The following is a 22,272-nucleotide window of genomic DNA, read 5'->3' on the forward strand; positions in this document are numbered from 1 at the left end:
CAAACAAAAGAGTGCAGAGGTTTGAAATATAATCTGAGAATAAAACCTAAAGTGAGGAAGAATGTAAAAAGTGTAGCCCCGTCACTTAGCAGCTCTGTGTAACTTCATAAAGTTATGTGGGTAAATGACATAACCTCTCTATGCCTATTTCCTCATTTATAAAAATGAGAATAATAATAGTACTTACCTCAGAATCATTGTGAGGAGTGAAGTATATAATTCATATAAAATCTTTAGAGTGGTACCTGCCAAATGGTGTTGATTGTTAGCTATTAATATTAAATTTCAAGGGCTTCCCTGGTGGTGCAGTGGTTGAGAATCCGCCTGCTAATGCAGGGGACACGGGTTCGAGCCCTGGTCTGGGAAGATCCCACATGCCGCGGAGCAACTAAGCCCGTGTGCCACAACTACTGAGCCTGCGCATCTGGAGCCTGTGCTCCGCAACAAGAGAGGCCGCGATAGTGAGAGGCCCGCGCACCGCGATGAAGAGTGGCCCCCGCTTGCCACAACTAGAGAAAGCCCTCGCACAGAAACAAAGACCCAACACAGCCAAAAATAAATAATTAATTAATTGAAAAAAATTTTTAAATTTCAAAAAATTGGGATTTCTTATAGACTATGTTCTCTCACCCCCAAATAACTCTTTGAATTCAGTAACAGAAATAAGGTGTGAAAGTTTATTTAGAAGAATTTTAAACACTTATGAACACATGGGTAAAGGATGTAATCACAATGAAATTTAGAAAATACTTAGAATATGATAATAAAAATACTACATATCAGAACTTTAAATGAAGCAGCTAAACTGGCACAAAAGTAAATATGGAACTTTAAATGTTTACATTAGAAAAGAAGAGCCTGAAATTTAGCAAGTTAAGTAAGCATCCAATTTTATGTTAAAAAAAAAAAAAGATAAACCCAAAGGAAACAAGCAGAAGGAAATTAATGTAGAGATTAATAAAATAGAAAACATAATAATAAAGAGGCTTAACAAAACCAAGAGCTACCTCATACTTTTTTTTCATGGTCAAATTTCTTCAGGGGTGACCATGTACGTACTCACCATCTTCTCACTTTGCCAGCCACTCTAATCTCCTTTGCTCCATCACTCTACCAAAAGAGCTGTTGCCTAAGGCTCACAGTGACCTTCCTATCAACAAGTTCATTAGACACTTTTCAATCGTCACCCAGGTTCATCTCTCAGCAGCAATTGACTCCATATTTTTCTCTATAACACTTCCACTGGCTAGCACACTGTCCTGGATTTTTTTTTTTTTTTTTACTACCTTGCTTGCTTCTCCTCATGCTCATCTGCCTCTGCCTTGCCCTCAGAGGTTGAAGTTTCTCAAGACCTAAGCCTAGGTCCCTTGCTCCTGCCAAGTGATTGCATCCACATTCTTGGTATCATACCACTTAAAAGCAGATGACTCACATACACATATCTATGATCCTAACACAGACTCTGAGCTCTTGCTTTCTATATTCTACACCTATTTGACATCTCTTCAAGGATATCTGAAGCCCTCAGATTCAGCATATCCATATCCAACATATTCAACTGAGCTCAGGATCTTTCCTCCTCCCTCCCCCACTCTACACCTATTTTCCCCAAAACCTCACCTTTCTCTTTTCTTCCCCATTTCAGTGACTGGCATTGCTATCCATGTATTTACGTAGTTCAGAAACCTATGAGTCATTGATGCTGCCTTCTCTCTCATATCTCACATTCACCCCATTACCAAATCCTGTCTGTTACCTCCTAACATCTCTTAAGTCCATTCACTTCTTCCCATCCACAATGCCTGGTGCATGCTACCATCTATCTATTGCCTAGTCTATGGCAGTTAGCCTCCTAATTGCTGTGTCTATATCCTCTGGGTCTCACTCAAAAAGAGTGCTTCCTTTAAAACAGGGATCCCAAACTCAAAGGCCTAGAGGGCCCTGGATATTACCATCTGAGAGATAATAGGGAATGGTGGTGACTATGGTGTACTAGAGAGCATATATCTAAAGAGGGCACTACATTAATTCAGTTCCAGCTGTGAGATGACATTGACAAATCATCTGATTTTTCAAGAGAAATCAGAAATTTGGATTTTTTAAATAGGAAATCTACTTTTTAAATAATGGAATTGAAGTATTGTTTAAAAAAAAAATACCATAGGCTAACACTGGTTAAGCCAAACAAAACATTTTGTGGATCAGATCCAACCCATAGGCTACTAATTTGTATTTCCTTCTCCTCCCCCTTTTGTTTTTTCTGTATTATCTTCCTTAGAGGAATAAAACAAATCAACACCATATTTTCTTTATAATGTCCGTATAACAAAGCTAAATTACATTTAATACCCATCAACATTAGTTAAAATGAACTCTGAGTAATTTACACCTTAACTTACGGGAAGTTTATGTTGTTCTAAGTTTGACCAAATATAAAGAAAGTACCATACATCCCGTTGTGATATACCATCAATGTCTGCCTCGCTCTACTATACTATATACATTGCTTTAGGTCAGCCATTATTGTACATTTGTTTTGAAGGAAATTTTGCATGCTCTTCAGTACCTAATACTGTTATATGTGTGATCAGTGCTTAATGACTTGGATGGTTGAGCAAATTCTTGGTAAAGTAAAGGAGTTTAAAAGAAATGTTTCCTTCTCTTCCTCCACACAAATAAAATCAGAATCTAACTTAGCGAAGTAGAACTTTGCATCTAACTTGTTTTAAATAAAGACAAACTTCTATAAATTAGATGTCGTTGTTATCTTTTTATTTTAACTTTGTTGAGGGGTCTGTTTAAGTAGTATAATTTCATCAATAGTCCTGAACTAGAATTCTGAGAATATGAGTTCTGGTCCAAATCCTATTCTACTTGGCTAATTGATATTTGTCAAATCACTACTTTTCTGGGCCAGTTGTTTGTAAAGTGGTTAGTCTCAGTGATATCTAAGAAACCTATAGTTCTCATAGTCTGACACTGATAAAGCATCTAGAATTTGAGGGTTTCTTTAAAAAATCTCTTCTTACTTTATGACCTAGTTCTGAAATCTAATACAGTGTCTGTGAATGCTGCCTCTGAGATATGAATGCCAATTTTTAAATTACACATATCATGTTAAAAGCAAAGTTTAGTTGTTTAGGACATAAATATTTAAATATTTAGAATCATCTGCTTTCTAAAATAAGGTGTAGCTGTATATTTCAAATCTGTATGTTCTAACTTTTAACAAAAATTCAATTACAGCTGCCATTTTTCATTAGCACGTTGATCACATGCTACAATTTTTTTTCAGCTTTAATCTCTCAGTATAAAAATGCTTAAGTAATATTTTCTTAAACTTTTGTGCTCTTTCCTCAGCTATTGTGTAGGACTTTGTCCAGTTGCTGATCAAGCCACCTAGGCTGGTTTGAGGTGATACTGTGTACTCTAGGGAACTTTTCTGTCATACCATGGAATTAGCAGGTTTTAAGCTAATGTGAATGATCATCATCACTGATTATGTTCAAACTGTTACTATCCTTAAGAAATCTAGATGGAAAGAAAGTAAGCAGTGTTCCTTCTGCTTTTTTCTCCCTTGGGATATTCTATTATTTCTTCTGATACATTCTGCCCTTTTTTTCCCCACCGTTATCTGTCAGAACGATATTCTCCAATGACTCTGGCTCTCTGTCTTTATCTTTACAAAAAGCAATTCTGCTATCTTCCTAGTTTGAAAAGCATGAAAGGTATTATGAAAATCAGTAATATACAATGGGGGATTTTTTGTTGGAAAAACTTTTTAAAGGATAGCACAGTTTCAGCCCAAATACAATTTAGATTAGTTTCCTAACAATTCTAAATCCATAATGTATGAGACTCTTAGTTCAGAAATAAATTCTTTATATTCCTTAATACAAGATATGTTAAATTTTCTTCAGAGCTGTGCATAGTAAACTAATGAGCAATCCATAGTAACCTGTTATATTTCAGGGTGATTTTCAATAATGAAAGCTCACAAATTTTCCTCCTTACTTATAAAATTAATACTTCATTCCTGAAAAAAATAGTTATTTATGCTTTTTTAAAAAAAGTATATTTTTTAAAAAATATACTTCTAGTTAAGTAAAGGGTATGGTAAAAGTACTTGATAGTCTGCAAAACAACACAAAATGAAGGTGTTAAACTGCTTCTAGATCATTATATTTTACTAAACTGATCATTTGGTTTCTGAATATATTTTTCTTGGGCATGTTAATTCTGCAAATCTTGAACAACTAACAAATAGTTGCAGTAACATATATATGACACTACTATTAATAAAGCAGTATTTGTCACCCTAAAAAGGAAGGAATTAACTTGAACTATGTACCATCAAAGATCTAAATGTACAAATGTATCAAAGAAAATCAGGATCCCTATGAGCCTTGAATTAGGAGTCAGGACACCTGGGTTTTAATCCTTTCAATTTCCTGTGTATTCCTAGACAATCCACTTAATCTCTAAAGCACAGCTTTATTTATAAAATTAAGTTATTGAATTAAATCTCTAAGGTTTCTCTTAGTCCAGGAGAAACTGGGACAAGTTTCCAGTTGTTCTATCCCAGCAGAGTCTTACGGACAGTGCTTATTCTCCTAGCAACAATATGTGACAACACCTATGAAGTATTGCCAACCAGGAGAGCTCACCTAAGACATGCTGTCCAGGTTTTTTACTGGGGATCAGTCAGATAGGCATGGAGCATCTCCCTGGCAGACTTTAATTACTCAGTCTCCAACCTCTTCAAAGGTCAAAATGATACCAAATGGCCTAGGTCACATTAATCACATGTTAGCATAAATTATGGTGGACACATGGCCACCATAAATCACATTGTTAGCATAAATTATTTGGTATGGTCCAAGGCCCCAGGTAAACAAAGACATTCTTATCAGGCAAGATATTCCAAGGATTCAGAAATATCTTCCAAGAGCTAGGCAAGAGCCAGATCTTTCTGTGGAATGTGCAGGGTTTAGACAACTCAGGCCTGCTGAGTTAATCCTTTGCTGCATACTTTTCAGTGAAGTAATCCTCTAGAGCCTTCTTGAGAAAGGGTGCTTGGTGAGCAATTTCTGGGGGCTTTTCATGTCAAATATTTTTTGCTCTACTGTCATATTTGATTGATAGTTTATAGAATTTTAGGTTGGAGATAATTTTCCCTGAGGATTTTTAAGGTGTTGCTCCACTTCCAGTGTTGTTATTGAAGCTTGAAAGCCATTCTGATTCTTGATCCTTTCTATGTGAACTGTTTTTTTCTTTACTGAAAACTATTAGATTTTTCTTTGACCCTAGTGTTCTGAAATGATGTCTCTTCACATGGGTCTGTTTTCTATCCATTTTGCTGGGCATTGAACATGCCCTTTTAATTTGGTCACATGTATCCTTTAGTTTGGGGAAACATTCTTGAATTTTTCATTGATTTTCTCCCCTCCTTTGTTTCTGTTCTCTCCTTCTGGAACTCCTAACATTTGGATGTTGGACATCCAAACAGACCTTTTTCTGACCTCTTCTGTCCTATTTTTCATCTGTCTTTTGTCTCTACTTTTTTTAGGGAGATTCCCCCAACTTCTAGCCCTTCTCTTGACATTTTAATTTCTACTAGCTTGCTTAATTTCTATAAGCTCTTTTTTTTCCTCTGAACTTCTTTTTATTAACAACATCTTGTTTTTGTTTCATGAGTGCAATATTTTATCTCTCTGATTCTATTAATGATAGCATTGTTTGTTTAGTTTTTTCTTTATAGTTTTCTTTTTTCTATTAGTTTGCTGTGATCTCTATCTTTCATTGAAAACTTTTGAGCTATCTGGTTATCCTTGGCTGTCTGTTCATAATTAAGAGTGGAAGCTCTAAGCATGTGGGTGAGGCATGTACACACTAGGTGATCTGGCTGGACGATTTGTTAGGGAACCTATGATGCTGGTATACTTAGATCTTTCCTCTTGGGCCACTCAGATTTCTCTGGGGGAAAAGTATTCTAATCCTTTAGAGAATAAAGGTGTAGTTTATAACACTTTGAGAACCTAGTCAGGGAAGAGGGTTTGGGCATGGGAGAATCCCTTTACTTGGTGTTCATTACTAATCTCCCTGTTTTTTGGAATGGTGCCAAACTATCAACTGTGCCTGCCATCTAACTCTTACTCCAGGCCAGAATAGCCTCTTCGGAGAATAAATACCCAGATATATGGCAGAATGAATAAGTGGCATTTCAGGGCATGGACTAGGGAAAGAGATTTAGGGATCTAACTGCTCTTAAACAGCTTTTATCTACCCCTGTTTAGCCTCTTCCACCTCTCAGTTCCAGTGATACTTGGTTCTCTTGGTTCCTGAACCTTTTGAAGATTCTGAAATATTTATCAGGTTGGTTCTCAGTCCTCCTCACTACTGGCTTGGGATTCATCACATTTTGTTGATGATCCCTAAGACCACCCTCAGCCTCAGTGATTTGCTAGAAGGACTTACAGTTGTTATACCCATGGCTACAGTTTGTTACAGTTCATGGATAGGGTAAAATCAGCAAAGGGAAAAGACACATGGAGTGAGGTCCAGAGGAAATCAGGAACAAGCTTCCAAGAGTCCTCTCCCAGGAGGGCCACAGGATATGCTTAATTCCTTCCATAATGAGTTGTGACAACACGTGAAATGTTACTTACCAAGGAAGCTCATTAGAAACTCAGTGCCAAAGTTTTTTATTGGGGCTTAGTCATGTAAGCACTCTTTGCCCCACACCAAAATTCCAGACTTCCATAAGGAAAGCAGGTGTTGTGTATAAACCATATTGTTTGCACAAAAAGCTTAGGTACAATGAAATACATTTATCATTTAGGGAATGGTGAGAATCTTCCCAAAAATCCAAGTTCCCAAATGCCAGCCAAGTACCAGCCTTACAAGCAGGCTTTTCTAAGGATAGCAGTCTCAGGCATACTATATTAACTCTTTTCTGCACACATATCCATCTGCTTTCTAGCTTCCAACACTTGTTATTGTATCCTTTCCCATTCTACTCACATTTATGGGTTTATATCTTTTAAGAAAATCCCTTTGCTATTGTTTTAGTGGAGTTTCAGGTGAGGACAATTAAACATGTATCTTCAGTATTAACCTGGAATTTTATTAAATTGTAAATCAAAACACCCCACTTTAATTGTGTAAAATCATTTTTAAGCAACTTGAGAGAAAACAGACTAAGCAAAGAGAAGAAACTTTAAATTTAAAAAAAGATGTTAGTATCCTTAGGGAGTGACAAAAAGAGATTGTATCCTCTGTATCCTAGAAAGAAGAGGCTGCTGTAAAGAAAAAATATTTAGAAGATTTAAAAAAAGGAGTTTCTAAAAAATGAAATATAGGATAGGCATTGAAAGAGAACATCTGAGAAAAGTCTGGCTACTCACCTTATAGCTAAGGCATATAAAAGCTTCATTTTTTAAATATGCAGCACTAGCAATGACAAGCTTGGGAATGGTGCACTGCTCTCCATAGGAACTTAAATTGAGATGGAAACTAAGGAAAATTCTTCTGTGAAAGAAATCTACATAGTTGGAAATATATGCCTATCTATTCAGAATGGGGAAGAGACTTTGTTCACCCCAATTTATTTTTGCATCAATTCCAAAGTTTATATAGATATGTTCTCCAATAAAGTTTCTATTTCAAATCAACAAACATGGGAAAATTGACTTGACAAAAAGAAATTGTATAGAAAAGCACCCATTCTATAGGTATTTCATTATCTACTGTCTCCAAGCAGCATGGTTCTGAATGCCATGGGGGACAGTAAATGATATATAGCTCCATGGTGACTCTTCCTCAAATATTGGGATACCTGTATTAACTAAACTTATATTAGATAACATTCAGAAATAAAATATATTTATCATACTCTCATCTTTCTTCCCTTTACTAGAAGAACTAAATAGGGAGACAAAAGATGAGAGTCTGAATTATAAAATAACAAAATCATTTCAGATCACTCATAAATAGGTTAAATATTTTAAAATAAAATAAGTTTGCTAGTGATAACAGTGTTTTAAATCTTCATTAATTCAAAAATTATAAACCGATATTTTCTAAATTAGGGACTACTAGTTTGTAGGTAGGGAAAAAAGTAGGTTATATGATGAAAAACATTTGATATCCATCAACCCATATAATTGTTCATAATTTTAGAATAAAGAATAATATCCTTCTAAAATAGCCCATTTAAATTCTAAAATTTGTGTGGAAATGCAAAAGACCCCAAATAGCCAATGAAATCTTGAGAAAGAAGAACAGAGCTGGAGATATGCTCCTGACTTCAGACTATACTACAAAGCTAAGTCATCAAAACAGTCTATCACTGGCACAAAAACAGACTCATAGATGAATGGAACAGAATAAAGAGCCCAGAAATAAACCCATGCACTTATGGTCAATTAATCTAGGACAAAAGAGGCAAGAATATACAATGGGGAAAAGACAAGTCTCTTCAATAAGTGGTGTGGGAAAAATGAACAGCTACATGTAAAAGAATGAAATTAGAACATATTCTCACACCATATACAAAAATAAACTCAAAATGGATTAAAGACCAGAAGCCATAAAACTCCTAGAAGAAAACATAGGCAGAACAGTCTTTAACCTGAATCATAGCCATATTTTTTTGGATCTAAGGCAAAGAAAACAAACACAAAAATAAACAAATGGGACCCAATCAAACATAAAAGCTTTTGTATAGCAAAGGAAACCATCAACAAAACAAAAAGACAACCTACTGAATGGGAGAAAATATTTGCAGATATGACCAATAAGGGGTTAATATCCAAAACATAGAAACAGCTCATTCAACTCAACATCAATAAAAACAAACAACCTGATTAAAATATGGGCAGAAGACCTAAACAGACATTTTTCCACAGAAGACATATAGATGGCCAACAGGCACTAGTCATCAGAGAAATGCAAATCAAAACCACATTGAAATATCACCTAACACCTGTCAGAATGGCTATCATCAAAAAGACCACAAATAAATGTTGGTGAGGATGTGGAGAAAAGGGAACCCTCATACACTGTTGGTGGGAGTGTAAATGGTGCAACCACTATGGAAAAGAGTATGGAGTTTCCTCAAAAACTAAAGATAAAGCTATCATATGATCAAGCAATTCCACTCTTGGGTTTATATCTGAAGAAAGTGAAAACACTCATTCAAAAAGATACATGCACCCCAATGTTCATAGCAGCATCATTTACAATAGCCAAAATATGGAAACAACCTAAGTGTCCATCAACAGATAAATGGATAAAGAAGATGTGGTATACACATACAGTGAAGTACTACTCAGCCATAAAAATAGGATGAAATTTTACCATTTGCAACAACATGGATGTACTTGGATGGTATTATGCTCAGTAAAATAAGTCAGATAGAGAAAGACAAATACCGTATGTTATCATTTGTATGTGGAATCTAAAAAATAAATGAATGAATATAACAAAACAGAAACAGACTCACGGATATAGAGAACAAACAAGTGGTTACCGGGGAGAGAGGGTAGAGGGGGTATTAAGATAGGGGTATTAAGAAGTACAGACTCCTATGTACACAGTACATAAACTGCAAGGATATATTATACAACACAGGGAATATGGCCAATATTTTATAATAACTTTAAATGGAGTATAATTTACTAAAAATTTTTGAATCACTATGTTGTACACCTGAAACTAATATAATCAAATATACTTCAGTTTTTTTAAAATGTTTAATTAAAAAATAAAATAAAATGGCCCATTTATTCATTTTTTCTGATACTAAGAAAGACCTGGAAATATATGGCCCCTCTGACATAAATTGGCATCAGCAAATCATTTACATGTATGCTATTTACCATTCTAAACTTCTGGAAATCTACATAAGGTACATGTTTATTGTGCTTCATGAACTATCATTCACTGTCTTAACATCTTAACAAATGATAATTGCTTGACATTTTTTATATTAATTTTGTTTACCTAGCATCATGTCCTGTTAGCTATATTCTACAAAATACTTGGAATCTACTAATATCAGGTCATCATTTTTAACCTTATTATAATCTCAATGTGATTGAAGCACCTGGTTGTGTTTATATGATGCATTGTAACATTCTGCAAATCTGGGACGACTGCTGACCTTTAATTCTTTCCTTGTTCAGTTCAACTCCCTCTCACACTCATTATTTATCCCATCCCATGACCTTTTAGATTACACTTTCTACCCTGTCCCCATTCTCTTCTTCATTTGAACCTTTTAAATGCGTTCACTGAAATCTAGCTTTTTCCAGACAACCCTTTGTAAACACCCCATCTCAATTTGTGGGAAGAACAGTCAGCCAGTTTTATGTTTCCCAGTACTCCTTCTGATGTTATACCATCATCATCTCTCTTAAACCCATGCCATCTGATTAGGTCATCACTGGCTATAATAATAACTTCCACTTTCCTGGATGAATCATCACTTTCTTTCCCCTGGCCCTGTCTCTTGAACATCTATAGATGTTCTTCAAAGCCCATATTGATAATGCATCCAATGTCTCTCAATTCAGTGGCTTCTCAGAGCTCTAAAACCCTCCATTTCTATTTGAGCTACTCAACAGCATGACCACACCTTGGATCAACTCTTGAAAATGAAGCAATTCTTTCCAACCAGTTTCTTCTCTTTCCCCTTATACATCTGGAATTCATCCCTTTATATGTTTTTTACCCTCATCCTAACCTTTACTCACTTTGCCCCTTTTGTTTCCCCACTCCATTAGCTTCTTTTTGATGTCATTTGCATTTAGAACCTATGGTCAGTCTAGTATTCCTCATCCCTTGACTTTGCTGTGCCGATGTGGTTCACTCACCCACTTTTTCTTTCTCTACAATAGTTCCACGTGTCTAAATAGTTCTGAATTTTTGCTTGAAAAATGCAGTGTAGTTATTTGAACTTTTTATAATGGCATCTTTTTTTTCTGTTAGAATGTTTCAATTTTCAAATTAGGAACGCTTACTGACCACATATACTGTCAACTGCCTAACTTTAACTGGACCTGCTTTAACTCTGCTTCTCAATATAATCTTTAATAGCCCTTCTATTCATGTGTTCCAAATGTTTTCCATATTCCAAGGGCTTAAATCTAACATCCCTTCTGAGGATATGACCTTGCCTCCTACTTTACTAGAAAAGAATAGAATCCATCTGCCAAATTCTCTTATCCATCTTCTTTACATCAAAATGTTGTGTCTATGCTACATCCCCATTTCTTTTTTTTTTTTAATGAATTAGTTCCATCCTTTTCTCCCTTTTTTTTTTTTTAATTTTTGTTTATTTATTTATTTATTTTTGGCTGTGTTGGGTCTTCATTTCTGTGCGTGGGCTTCCTCTAGTTGCGGCGAGCGGGGGCCACTCTTCATCGCGGTGCGCAGGCCTCTCACTATCGCGGCCTCTCTTGTTGCGGAGCACAGGCTCCAGACGCGCAGGCTCAGTAGTTGTGGCTCACGGGCCCAGTTGCTCCGTGGCATGTGGGATCTTCCCAGACCAGGGCTTGAACCCGTGTCCCCTGCATTAGCAGGCGGATTCTCAACCACTGCACCACCAGGGAAGCCCCCCATTTCTTATTCTAGCAAAGAGAGGTTTGTAGATTATTTTAAATTTTCTGTGCAGACCTCCAAGTTTTTCTTCAACTATCTTTTCTACCCTCTTGGCTCAATAGTATGTGTTTTCCTTTTCAGGGCTGACCTGCCTCACCTAGAGCCTTCTTTAACAATTGAACTCTCCTTTCCTCACTCCCACTCTCCTCCATTTACCATTTCACTCCCTCTAGTTCATTTTCGATCAGCAGGTTATTAAATCAGAAACTGTGAAAGTCTGGGATTTTACCCTACTTGAAAGCTGACAGGTTAGCCTGCCACAGTTTTATAATACATATACCAACAGAAAACAGAAGACCCATGGGTCAGAGAAAAAGACCATTTATTACTCATGGCAAAAAAAAAAGCAACCAAAGCAATGTTTTGAATCAAGCACCCAAGCCCAATTCCTGTAAGGCAACACAGTGAGAGCCAGATGTTACCTGTGTATGCAGCAAGGTGTGTTACAGGAGAGAAACCCCAAAATGAGGAAGACAGACAGACCTTATCTTTACTCTGGAATGTAAGCAAATCTCCACCAAGGAGAGAGAGGAAGACTTTACTCCCCTGGAATATCTCCAGGGAGGGAAATGTTTTCTATATTATACCAGTCAGGAGACAGATCTTCCCTCTGACCCTAAGGTAGACACTATCTCTAATTTTCAAGGATGTTTGCTGTGCAAACCCCTTGCATAGTAGAAAACCTGGCATGCAGAAACCTGCAATATTCCAATACATGATTTCCAATACAAATTTTCCTTTTCTTATCTCCTATCTTCAAATATATCTCATATAGTCTGTGCTTACTGCCTTTGTCATCTTACTTCCTTGCATTTTTTCCTGTCATTCCCCTGAAAACTATTCTCTTCAAGATACCTCAATCAAATGGTTGTTTCTTAATTATTCTTGACTTTTTGCAGAATTTAACAAAGGCTGAACTTTCTTCCTTTCACCTCTAAACTACTCCACTGCTGTGACTAGTCTGATTCTTAAGTCTGTGTCCTTTGCTCATCTCTCTTTTCTTCACTTTTTGGGCTTTTTCATTTTGACTATTAAATGTGAACATATCACAGGTTGATTTCTCATTCTACATTTGTTCCCCCAAATATATTCTACTTTGAGTTGCAGCTCTCACCTCTGTAGGTGATTGTGATTTACTTCTTATATTCCAAAACTCACCTGCCATCTCTATTTCTGCCTATATCTAATAAATTTTAAAACTAAGAATCAATTCTATGACCTGACTTTTTAAAATTGTTGTCAGTGGGACTTTCATTCTATCAGTTCTTTAGATTCAAAACCTGAGAATGAGATTGCGTGGACTCACTCAAATGCAACAGTCTTTTAACTGGAATTCTTTATGCCATTCTAATCCATTGTCTACACTGTCACCTAAGAAATCACTTGAGCATAAAATCATATTACAGAGTTTGTGGGAGTTAAGGTCTAATCCTTTGACATTTTTATACAAGGTCTCCGTGATTGGACGACTGCTTTCCCCCTTCAGTTTCTGCTTGTACTGTATTTCCCATACTCGCCCACACCACCACAAGATGCCAAAGTACTTGCTTTGACCTAAATTCACTGCTCATTTATTCAAACATTTTTCTGAACCTACTGTGAACCAGGTATCATGCTGGGCACTGGGGCTATACATATGAGTAAGTTACAGTCTCTCTTAAGAGGGGAATAAAAATGTAAATAAATGCCATAAAGTATGATTTGTAATGCAGGGATACAGAGTGGTTTCCCTCTTCCTAAGGCACTTAAGGTGACAACATAAAAAATGACATAGAATAAGGTGTTGAAGGATGAGTTTGAATTTGCTCTATGACCATGAAATCATATTTCAGGTAAAGTAAAAGCATGTACAGAGGCACGGAGATGTGAAATTAAACCCCTTATTTGAAAGTTGTAAATAATTCATAATGAGCAGACCATAAGATTGAAGACGAGGATAAAAGGATATAATGATGGGAAGGTGGAACTAGGTGATAAAAGACCTTTTCTGTATCAAAGGAGTATGGGCTTTTTCCCGGAATAATATGATCAGATTTACTTTTTTAAAAGAAGGTGTTCCATCATAATAATAATTTATTCAGGCAAGAATGATTGATAGATGCTAAAACTAGTGCATGGAAGTTTGACGAATAAAAGATATTTACTAGTCTCTGAATACCTCTCCACATCATACTCATTACAGTGGGAAAAACAGTAACTTAACCGTGGAGAAACCTGGTAGATACCATCTTAACCAATGATCAAAGTTAACATCACAGTACTGGGACAAATCAACATCAGGAACCTCATGATATAATGCACTGAGAAGAATGCAGCACCATCATTTCTGTGGTATTCCTACCAAAACGCAAATTCTGAATCTAATGAGGAAACATCTGATAAACCCAGTGAGAAGCATTCTACAAAATCACTGGTCTGAACTCTTTAAAACTGAATATCATGAAAGACAAAGGGGAAAAATGACAATTAAGGGATTAAGTATACATGAAATCTATGTATAATGTATAATCTTGGATTTTTCCCTCCTGTAAATGGCATTTTGGGGACCAAATGGCAAAATCTGAGTAAGGTCTGCAGATTAGATAATGGTGTTCTATCAGCATCCAATTTTATGATTTTTATAATCATACTGATTATATAAGAGAATTTATTTTTTAAGGAAGTATACATTGAAATATTTAGAGGTAAAGGGGCATCACATATGCAACTTATTCTCAAATGATTTTTTAAATCATATGTAGAACATGTTCATGTATAGGACATGTTTATAGCAGCATTATTCACAGTATCCAAAAGGTAGAAGCTACTCAGGGGATCGTCAGTGGATGAATGTTTAAACAAAATATGATATGTACATAAAATGGCATATTATTCAGCCTTAAAAGGAAGGAAATTCTGACACATCTACATGTGTGATGTCATGGATGAACCTTGAAGACATTATGCTGAGTGAAATAAGCCAGTCACAAAAGGACAAAAATTGTATAATTTCCCTTATATGAGGTACATAGAGTAGCCAAATTCATAGAGACAGAAATTAGAATGGTGGTTGCCAGAGGCTGGAGGGGAGAGGAATAAGGAGTTATTGTTAGATGGATACAGAGTTTCAATTTGGGAGGATGAAAAAGTTTTGGAGATGGTTGATGGTGATGGTTGCACAACAATGTGAATGTACTCAGTGCAATGAAACTGTACACTTAAAAACGGGTTAAATTGTAGTTTTATGTCGTATATATTTTAGTACAATTTTTAGGTAAAAATAAAACATGTAGAGAGGCGAGAATAAAGGAAAAATAGCAAAATGAATAGTTATCTTCTAAAGATACAGATGGAGTTAAGAATGGAAGCAGAGAGACCAATTAAAAGGCTATATAGTAGTAAAGACAAAGAAAACAGATGTATCTGAGGATGATTTAAGTGGTACAACTTGAGATTAATAGGGCAGTATTTTAGAATCCTCTATCACATCTAACTTGTTAACCAAAATACAATAGACATGAGTAGACACACAGGCTGCTATCTTTGCCTGAGCCTTTACCTGTCTAACACTCATTTATCCTTCATAACTTGACTCAAATGTGACTTCTCTAAGTCCTGCCTGCCTGACCCTTTACACAGTCTCTCCTCTTTCCCCTTACCTCTCACCATTTCCTGCAATGAATTAGTCTATCTCCCTTCTTAGCTGTTGTTGTAGCATCTTTTGCATGGATGACATAATGTTTCAAAATAGTTGGTTTATCTCTTTCTTCCATATACTGAGCTCCTTGAGGGCAGAAACAGTTACTGTATGTATGAATCCATGGTACCCTTCATAGTGTGTGCTCAGTAACTGTTCGAATGAAATCAGTAAGTTATTGAGTACTTACACTGTTTTCCTTTATATTGTTCTGTACTTGCCTCTTTCTTTCCAGGCCCCCCCACACCCCACTCAAAGTTCATACTCTATTTCAGTAGTCTTGTAATTAGTCTTTCTACTTCTAGTCTGAAGTTTCTCTGCAGTTGCCTTACGTTGATGCCAGATTAATGAAATTCTGTGATTTGGAGTGCTTACATAAAAACCCTCCATATCTTCCCATTATCTAAATAATAAAGTCCACATTCACCAGTTAGGAATTGAGACCTTCCAGAGTATGTTTTCAGAAGTTACCATGTTTATTTCAAATTCTACTTAACCTACCTGCTTAACTTTATTCATCAAATATTTGAGGACCTGCCTTTTGCAAGGCTTTATGAAGAAAGTAAGTTTACTAAATATGATCTCATCTTTGTGTTCATTTTTTGTTCCCTTCTTTCTTTTTACTATTTTATTTCATCTTAGGGGTAAATAATATTGGGAGAACACTCACCCATATTCATATTTAAGTAAGTTGTTGCATTTTAAGACAAAACATGAGTGATATAATGAAGTTTAGAATAGGTGGCAAGCCATCCTGCCCATTGTCTGGCTTATTTGCAAAACAGAAACAGACTCACAGACTTAGAGAAATAACTTATGTTTACCAAGGGGAAGGGTAGCAGGGAGGGATAGTTAGGGAGTTTGGGATTGACACGTACACACTGCTATATTTAAAATGGATAACCAACAAGGACCTACTGTATAGCACAGGGAACTCTGATTGATATTCTGTAATAATCTAAATGGGAAAAGAATTTGAAAAAGAATAGATGCATGTATATGTATAACTGAATCACTTTGCTGTACACCTGAAACTAACACAACATTGTTAATCAACTATACTCCAATGTAAAAAATAAGTTCAATAAATGTTTAAACTGAATTAATTCTGTTTAAAAATATAGAAATTTAAGATTATACCATAGAAAGTTATTAATTTATTGTATTAAACCTTTGGAAATCTGACTATTTTTTCTTCAGCGTAGTTCAACTGTTAACTTTTGAGTTTTACTTGCTATCTATTATTTGTTGTATCACTTTGAAACACAAAATCAAAACAAATTTAAGAATACTATATTACACGTGTTTTCAAAACTTTCTTTCTGTACTCTCTTTATAGGTTATATGTAAAGTCAGATGTGCAACTGAACTTGACAAACACAAGTAAGTTTCATGAGTAGCAAGATCTATATTTTTTTTCACAGTACACTTCTCAAGGTAGAAGGGATTTGTAGTTGAGGGTGCCTTAGCAGTTTTATAGAAGATCAAGTAGTTAGATTAGTTCATAGGAAGTGAATTGAGTAATCTGGTCTTTCCCCTTCAGCAGTATTGCTGCCAAACACCTTTTTTTGCTGCTCTGTCACTGGCCCACTTCAGATGTCAGATGTTTTAGTACTGTTTCATAGGGTCCACAAATACTCAATATAGATTATGCTGTTTAGAGTAAGAATATATAGTACAGTTCCATAAAATAAGTAATATTTCAGTACTGATTCACCTCAAAAATGAGATTGCTAAACCTGGGAATCAGAAGCCTTGGGTTTCAGACCAATTCTCCCGCAAACGTGCCAGCTATGCAACTCATCTAACCTCTTGGGGCTTTGTTTCCTAAACTACTATAATCCCCTGGGTGCATGGATAATTTCAAGGTCCATTTTGGGTTTCAAAGTATATAATTTTTGTTTTTATTATTTAATCTGAGAGAATATTAAGATCTAAACTTCTCAAACTAAAATCTTTGTACCTTGCATGTATACTTAATAAAGATTGCTTGTTACAGATTACACATTACCTTCAATTTTTCCTTGTGTAAATTACTCCCAAAGGCAAACAACATTTTATGATTCCCACTATTGAAAGTGACCAAAATGGAAGATATTAGAATGGCAAATAAATTTCTAGATCATGTTAATTTGGGGTATAAATGTATTTGAACTAGGATTACTTTCATACAGGAAGCTGTTCCAGCTACTTGATACAGACAGCCACACCTTACCTGAAGAGTTTAAAAATCAGAGGTGGTCCAATTTTTCTTAGGGGGAAGTGGTTAAGCATTTTACTTTGGGAGTAGTTCTGTATGCATAGTAAATATGCAACTTAATAAGAAGATGAGGTATTGATGAGTGTGTGAAACTCTACATATATTGTCCTAATGTTCCTCTTCAGTCTTGTTTTAAAGAAATGTTTGCTATAGATAATCAGATGTTCATAAAACTGAACATTGTTTAAACCACATTTCCCTTACCTCTTAAGGTTAATATTAGTGGTCAATTTAAATTTATATACTGTATATTAATTTTCCAAGCAAATTATAAAAACCTGATAATTCTTAGAATGGAAAGGTCAATGAAAATGTGCGCAGCAGTTACAAAAATAAAAAATTCAGGATTACTTGAATTAATGTTAAAATAGTCCAATATTATTCTTCCTGGTAGAGACAACTGAATTCAAGTCCACATGAGATTATTTTTAAATTAGTGCTTTAGAATCTCATGCCATTTTTAAATGGCTTAGATACTAATTTCATAATGGCAAAAATATCCCAAGTAACTCCGAGTAATTATTAAATTTGTATTTAATGAAATTACAAGCAGTTTAAACTGAAGGAATTATTGTACTTAAAGTAAGTACACATTAATTCAGTATTAAGTTTAATTTCTCATTAGTTTTATAAACAGCTAATGAACTCATTTTTTTCTTTCAGAATTCTGTTGCATTTGGGCTTTATATTGGCAAGCCTTCTCTTTTTAGTGGTGAACTTGACTTGTGCCATGCTAGTCCACGGAGATGTCCCAGAAAATCAGTTGAAATGGACTGTGTTTGTTCGAGCGTTAATTAACGATAGCCTGTTTATTCTTTGTGCCATCTCTTTAGTTAGTTACATATGCAAAATTACAAAAATGTCATCAGCAAATGTCTACCTCGAATCAAAGGTAAGTATAGTTCTTAAATTTACACTTGAAAATCTAACTTCAAATCTTCATCCTATGAACCATATTTTAATGGAAATTTTATAATTCTTTAAAAAGCATTTGAATGTCAGGTACATTTTTGAGCGTGAAAGAATGATCACAAGAAATTAAAAGGTATTCAAAACTTAGCCCTTACAAAACAATGTTTTTTTTAAAAAAGAAGCTCATCATGAGCATATTGTATTTTCTATGACTTACATCCTCTACACTGGAGGCTAATTAAATGATATAAACCAGAATTTATACGAATGTATCACAAATAGTCTAATATACAAAGCCATACTAACAACTTAAGATTTCATCAGTAAGGGTGACAGTATTGCCATTAAACAAATTTACCTCATCATGTCTATTCGTATTTGGGTTAGCAATGTTAAGATGTCATATTGGTAAAGGGGTGTTTATTTGTATAAAGGTTTAGAAAATGTTACTTCACCCCATAATATGAAGTCCCTATGACATTTGAAACAGCTAGTCATGTAACTAAATTTATAAATGCCTTGCTTCTCCCTTTCCTTATACTTTAGGTCAGTAAACAAAAGCCAGTGTTAACCTATTAACAGAAAACCATGAATGTTTCTACTGTTGTTGATTGACAATGTGGTTGAGTGATGAATCAGTGTCCCAGTGTATGTATGGCATTGGATGTGGGGTAGAGATGTATGGATATTGGCTCATAGCCCATCACAGACTGAGTTCCTCATCTATGCTTCCAGAGTGGCATTGGGCTCGTTGGGCTTATGCATACATACAAGCTTGCTTTAATGTGGCCTCATTGCCTATTCACTGAAGATAAACAAGATAGTGTCTTAAACAGAACAGTCTTCTGAAATATTTTTAGACTTCTGTATTGTTATTATCCTTAATATAGTCCTACTAAAGTTAATTAAATGCATGGTAATTAACTTGTCCTTTAAGTTTACGTGGAGATGTTACCTTTATTTTTTAAACATATATCAGTAGAAAGATAAATATAGAAATAAAAATAGAAATAGAGGAGAGAGAGAGAGACAGATAGACAGACAGACTTACTTTCAACCCATTAATCTCACCTGGAAAATTATTTTTTTCAACTTCTACACTTTTACTTCCTAAAAGTTAAATATTTTAGCTAACTCTGGCTTCAGTTTCAGTGTTAAGAATAATGCACTCACTGTTGTGGTGCATAACATTTTGGTGTTATGAGGTAACACCAAAGCAACAGCACGTTTTCATAGTGTGATAACATCACCATAGAATCCATACCTCTTGTTGTCTAGTGATAAAGCATACATAGATGTGGTTGAATTTAAAGAGCTTCTTTTCTGAATACCTAGCAACTTTCTAAGTTTGGTTTTACTCACTCTGATATAGAAAATTCTCTGAATAGAGTTAAGTTGCCAGTCTCAGGAGGGAAGTTCATCTGATAACTCCTCCAGAATTATTTCAGATACCTTCCCCTCGCTATCATATGAAAGGTATTAAATTTAAAAGGTACATGGATTCAGAATTCTCTAGGAACGCTACAGAGAAACATGTTCAAATACATACCTATAAAGGTAAATATAATATGAGATATTAGATTATTTGTATTATATGTTCTGTAGTTCTTGGTCTTCCTAATTAGGTTATAAACTTCTTTATTCAAATAGTACGTCATCTTGCTTTCACATTCTCTTTGTAAAATCACTAGGCTCATTTTTGTGTTTTGACTTCTATAGCAACATATAGTCATGGCCATTTCTTTTATTCAATCAACAAATGTCTGTTGAGCATTTATATCCTCCACTTTCAAACTGACCTTGTTTCTTGCTATCTCTCAGAGAGTTTCCGTAAAGTTCAGACTTCAGTCTGTTTTTCTCTTTATTCTGCCTTCCTTCTTCTACATATTTGGTGATAATGAGATCCTCCATGATTTGTCTCAACCAGTCTTACCTACCTTATTTCTAAATGGCATACAGTATGCTTCCCTGTCTGTATATCCTTAGGCCGCTTCATCTTCCAGGAATGTTTTTCCCTCCCAGTGCTCTATTTCTGTTTGTCCTTATCTTACCCAACTTTAAAGGCATAACTCTAATGTTACCCCTTTTTATGACCTCAATTTGGTCCCTTCTCCTCCATCTCCAGAATAAAATTTAGAAATAACTCTCTATCTGAATTCTCTTAAATTTAATTTTATTCTTTTAGCAACTAGAACAGTGCTGTGATTTGATTCTTTTTCAAAGTAGCAGCTCTAACTTGCGTTTTAAATATTAGTTATTGTCAATTTGAATAGTTTAATTCTGCTCTTTCATTTTTTAATTTTTGTTACTTTGTTCCATATCTGTGTTCTTATATAAATACTTAATTTATTATTTTATAAACTAATAAAGGTATTAAGAGCAATACGTTTTCTCAAGTACTGCCTTGGCAGCTTTCCATAATATCGTTATATTATAGCAACATTCTTATTTAACAAAAACAAAGAAAATTTTCCATTTGGATTCCAGCCATGTCTCAAATACTACATATTTACACATCAGTGTGAATTAGACATTATCTCTACATATAGATAGATACTATCTCTACACTCCCTTTGGTGGAAAGTCTAAAATTCAGATATCTGTCCTCTTCAGGCCCCTTAACCTCCATAAGAAATTATCAGTTTTACCCTCCGCTTGATTGTCCATGCATATGAATGTGGCCTATTAAACAATGTAGAATTTCTGTACTCCAGGTTCTTGTTAGAAAAAATTTACTATCAACTGTTAAATTCAAAGGCTTAATTGCTGGAAAAATTACCTGAAGGATGTACAGTCTGTCCATTTCCCTGTCTATTCCATATCTTCTCCTCTGCCCAATCCAGTTCATTACAGAGTTGTATTCTGAGACTCCATTGTACCCTGGATAGAATTGTCTTTCCCAACATATACTGTGACATTCTGCTTTGGCCTACGTCAAGAAATATGTACGAAATTCTTGTAAGAAACATTTATCTTAAAGTCTCTATTATGTTGTTAAGGATATTGTCCATACAATCAATGTTCCCTAGAAAAGATCTTTTCCTTCAATTCAGTACTAGGTAAAACATTATTGATTAAATTCTTCTTTTCCCTGGCTACTATGTTGTTCAGAGGCAAATATGTGACTCATCTTTATATCAATCGTAGATGACCTTATGATACTAATTTTTGGTTCTGGTCTACCTCTAGTTTCATCTCACTTTCTTACCCCACCTCCACACATTCCTATGTTTATTTTTTATTCTGTGTGTATATCTGTAACTACTTCAAACTCTCTTTTGCAATGAGGGTGATATAAATAAAAAATGGGATTGGATATACTTTGGGATATGTTTATATCTCTTTTTCAGGTATATTGATTTTTTAATTAATATGAAAAGACCTTAGTGAGAGACAGTATATCATAGTGATTAAGAGCTGGAAACCTGGGGTCAGAGAGATAAGGCTCTAAATAAATCCCATCTCTCCTGCTCATTGGCTGTATGACATTGCACAAGTAACAGTACATCTAAGCGTCACTCTCCTGATCTGTAAAATGGAAATAATGACAGTATTGATCTCGTAGATTGTTTGAGGGTAAAAGTAGTACCTACCTTATAAAGGTGTTATAAGGGTGAAATTAAAATGCATATAAAGTGTTTAGTATAATACCTCGCACTTGGGAATGTGCTAACTTATAAATGTTAGCCATTATTATCCTAATGTGTACTAAGGGATGGTAATGTAGCTTTAGGAAGTTCTTGAATACCTGAAATTGTTG

General features: G+C 35.0%; 1 protein-coding gene across 1 annotated transcript in view; it reads left to right on the plus strand.

Annotated features, from left to right (window-relative positions):
• Positions 1 to 22,272, plus strand: part of GPR137C (G protein-coupled receptor 137C) — a 54,921-nt gene that overhangs the window by 13,891 nt on the left and 18,758 nt on the right. Inside the window, exons 2-3 of the mRNA XM_007192997.2 lie at positions 16,680 to 16,723; positions 18,264 to 18,492. Of these exons, the coding sequence (XP_007193059.2) occupies positions 16,680 to 16,723; positions 18,264 to 18,492 (273 nt within the window). The remainder of the gene's footprint in view (positions 1 to 16,679; positions 16,724 to 18,263; positions 18,493 to 22,272) is intronic.

Source organism: Balaenoptera acutorostrata, chromosome 3, assembly GCF_949987535.1.
Source record: "Balaenoptera acutorostrata chromosome 3, mBalAcu1.1, whole genome shotgun sequence".
In the NCBI taxonomy this organism is placed as follows: domain Eukaryota; kingdom Metazoa; phylum Chordata; class Mammalia; order Artiodactyla; family Balaenopteridae; genus Balaenoptera; species Balaenoptera acutorostrata.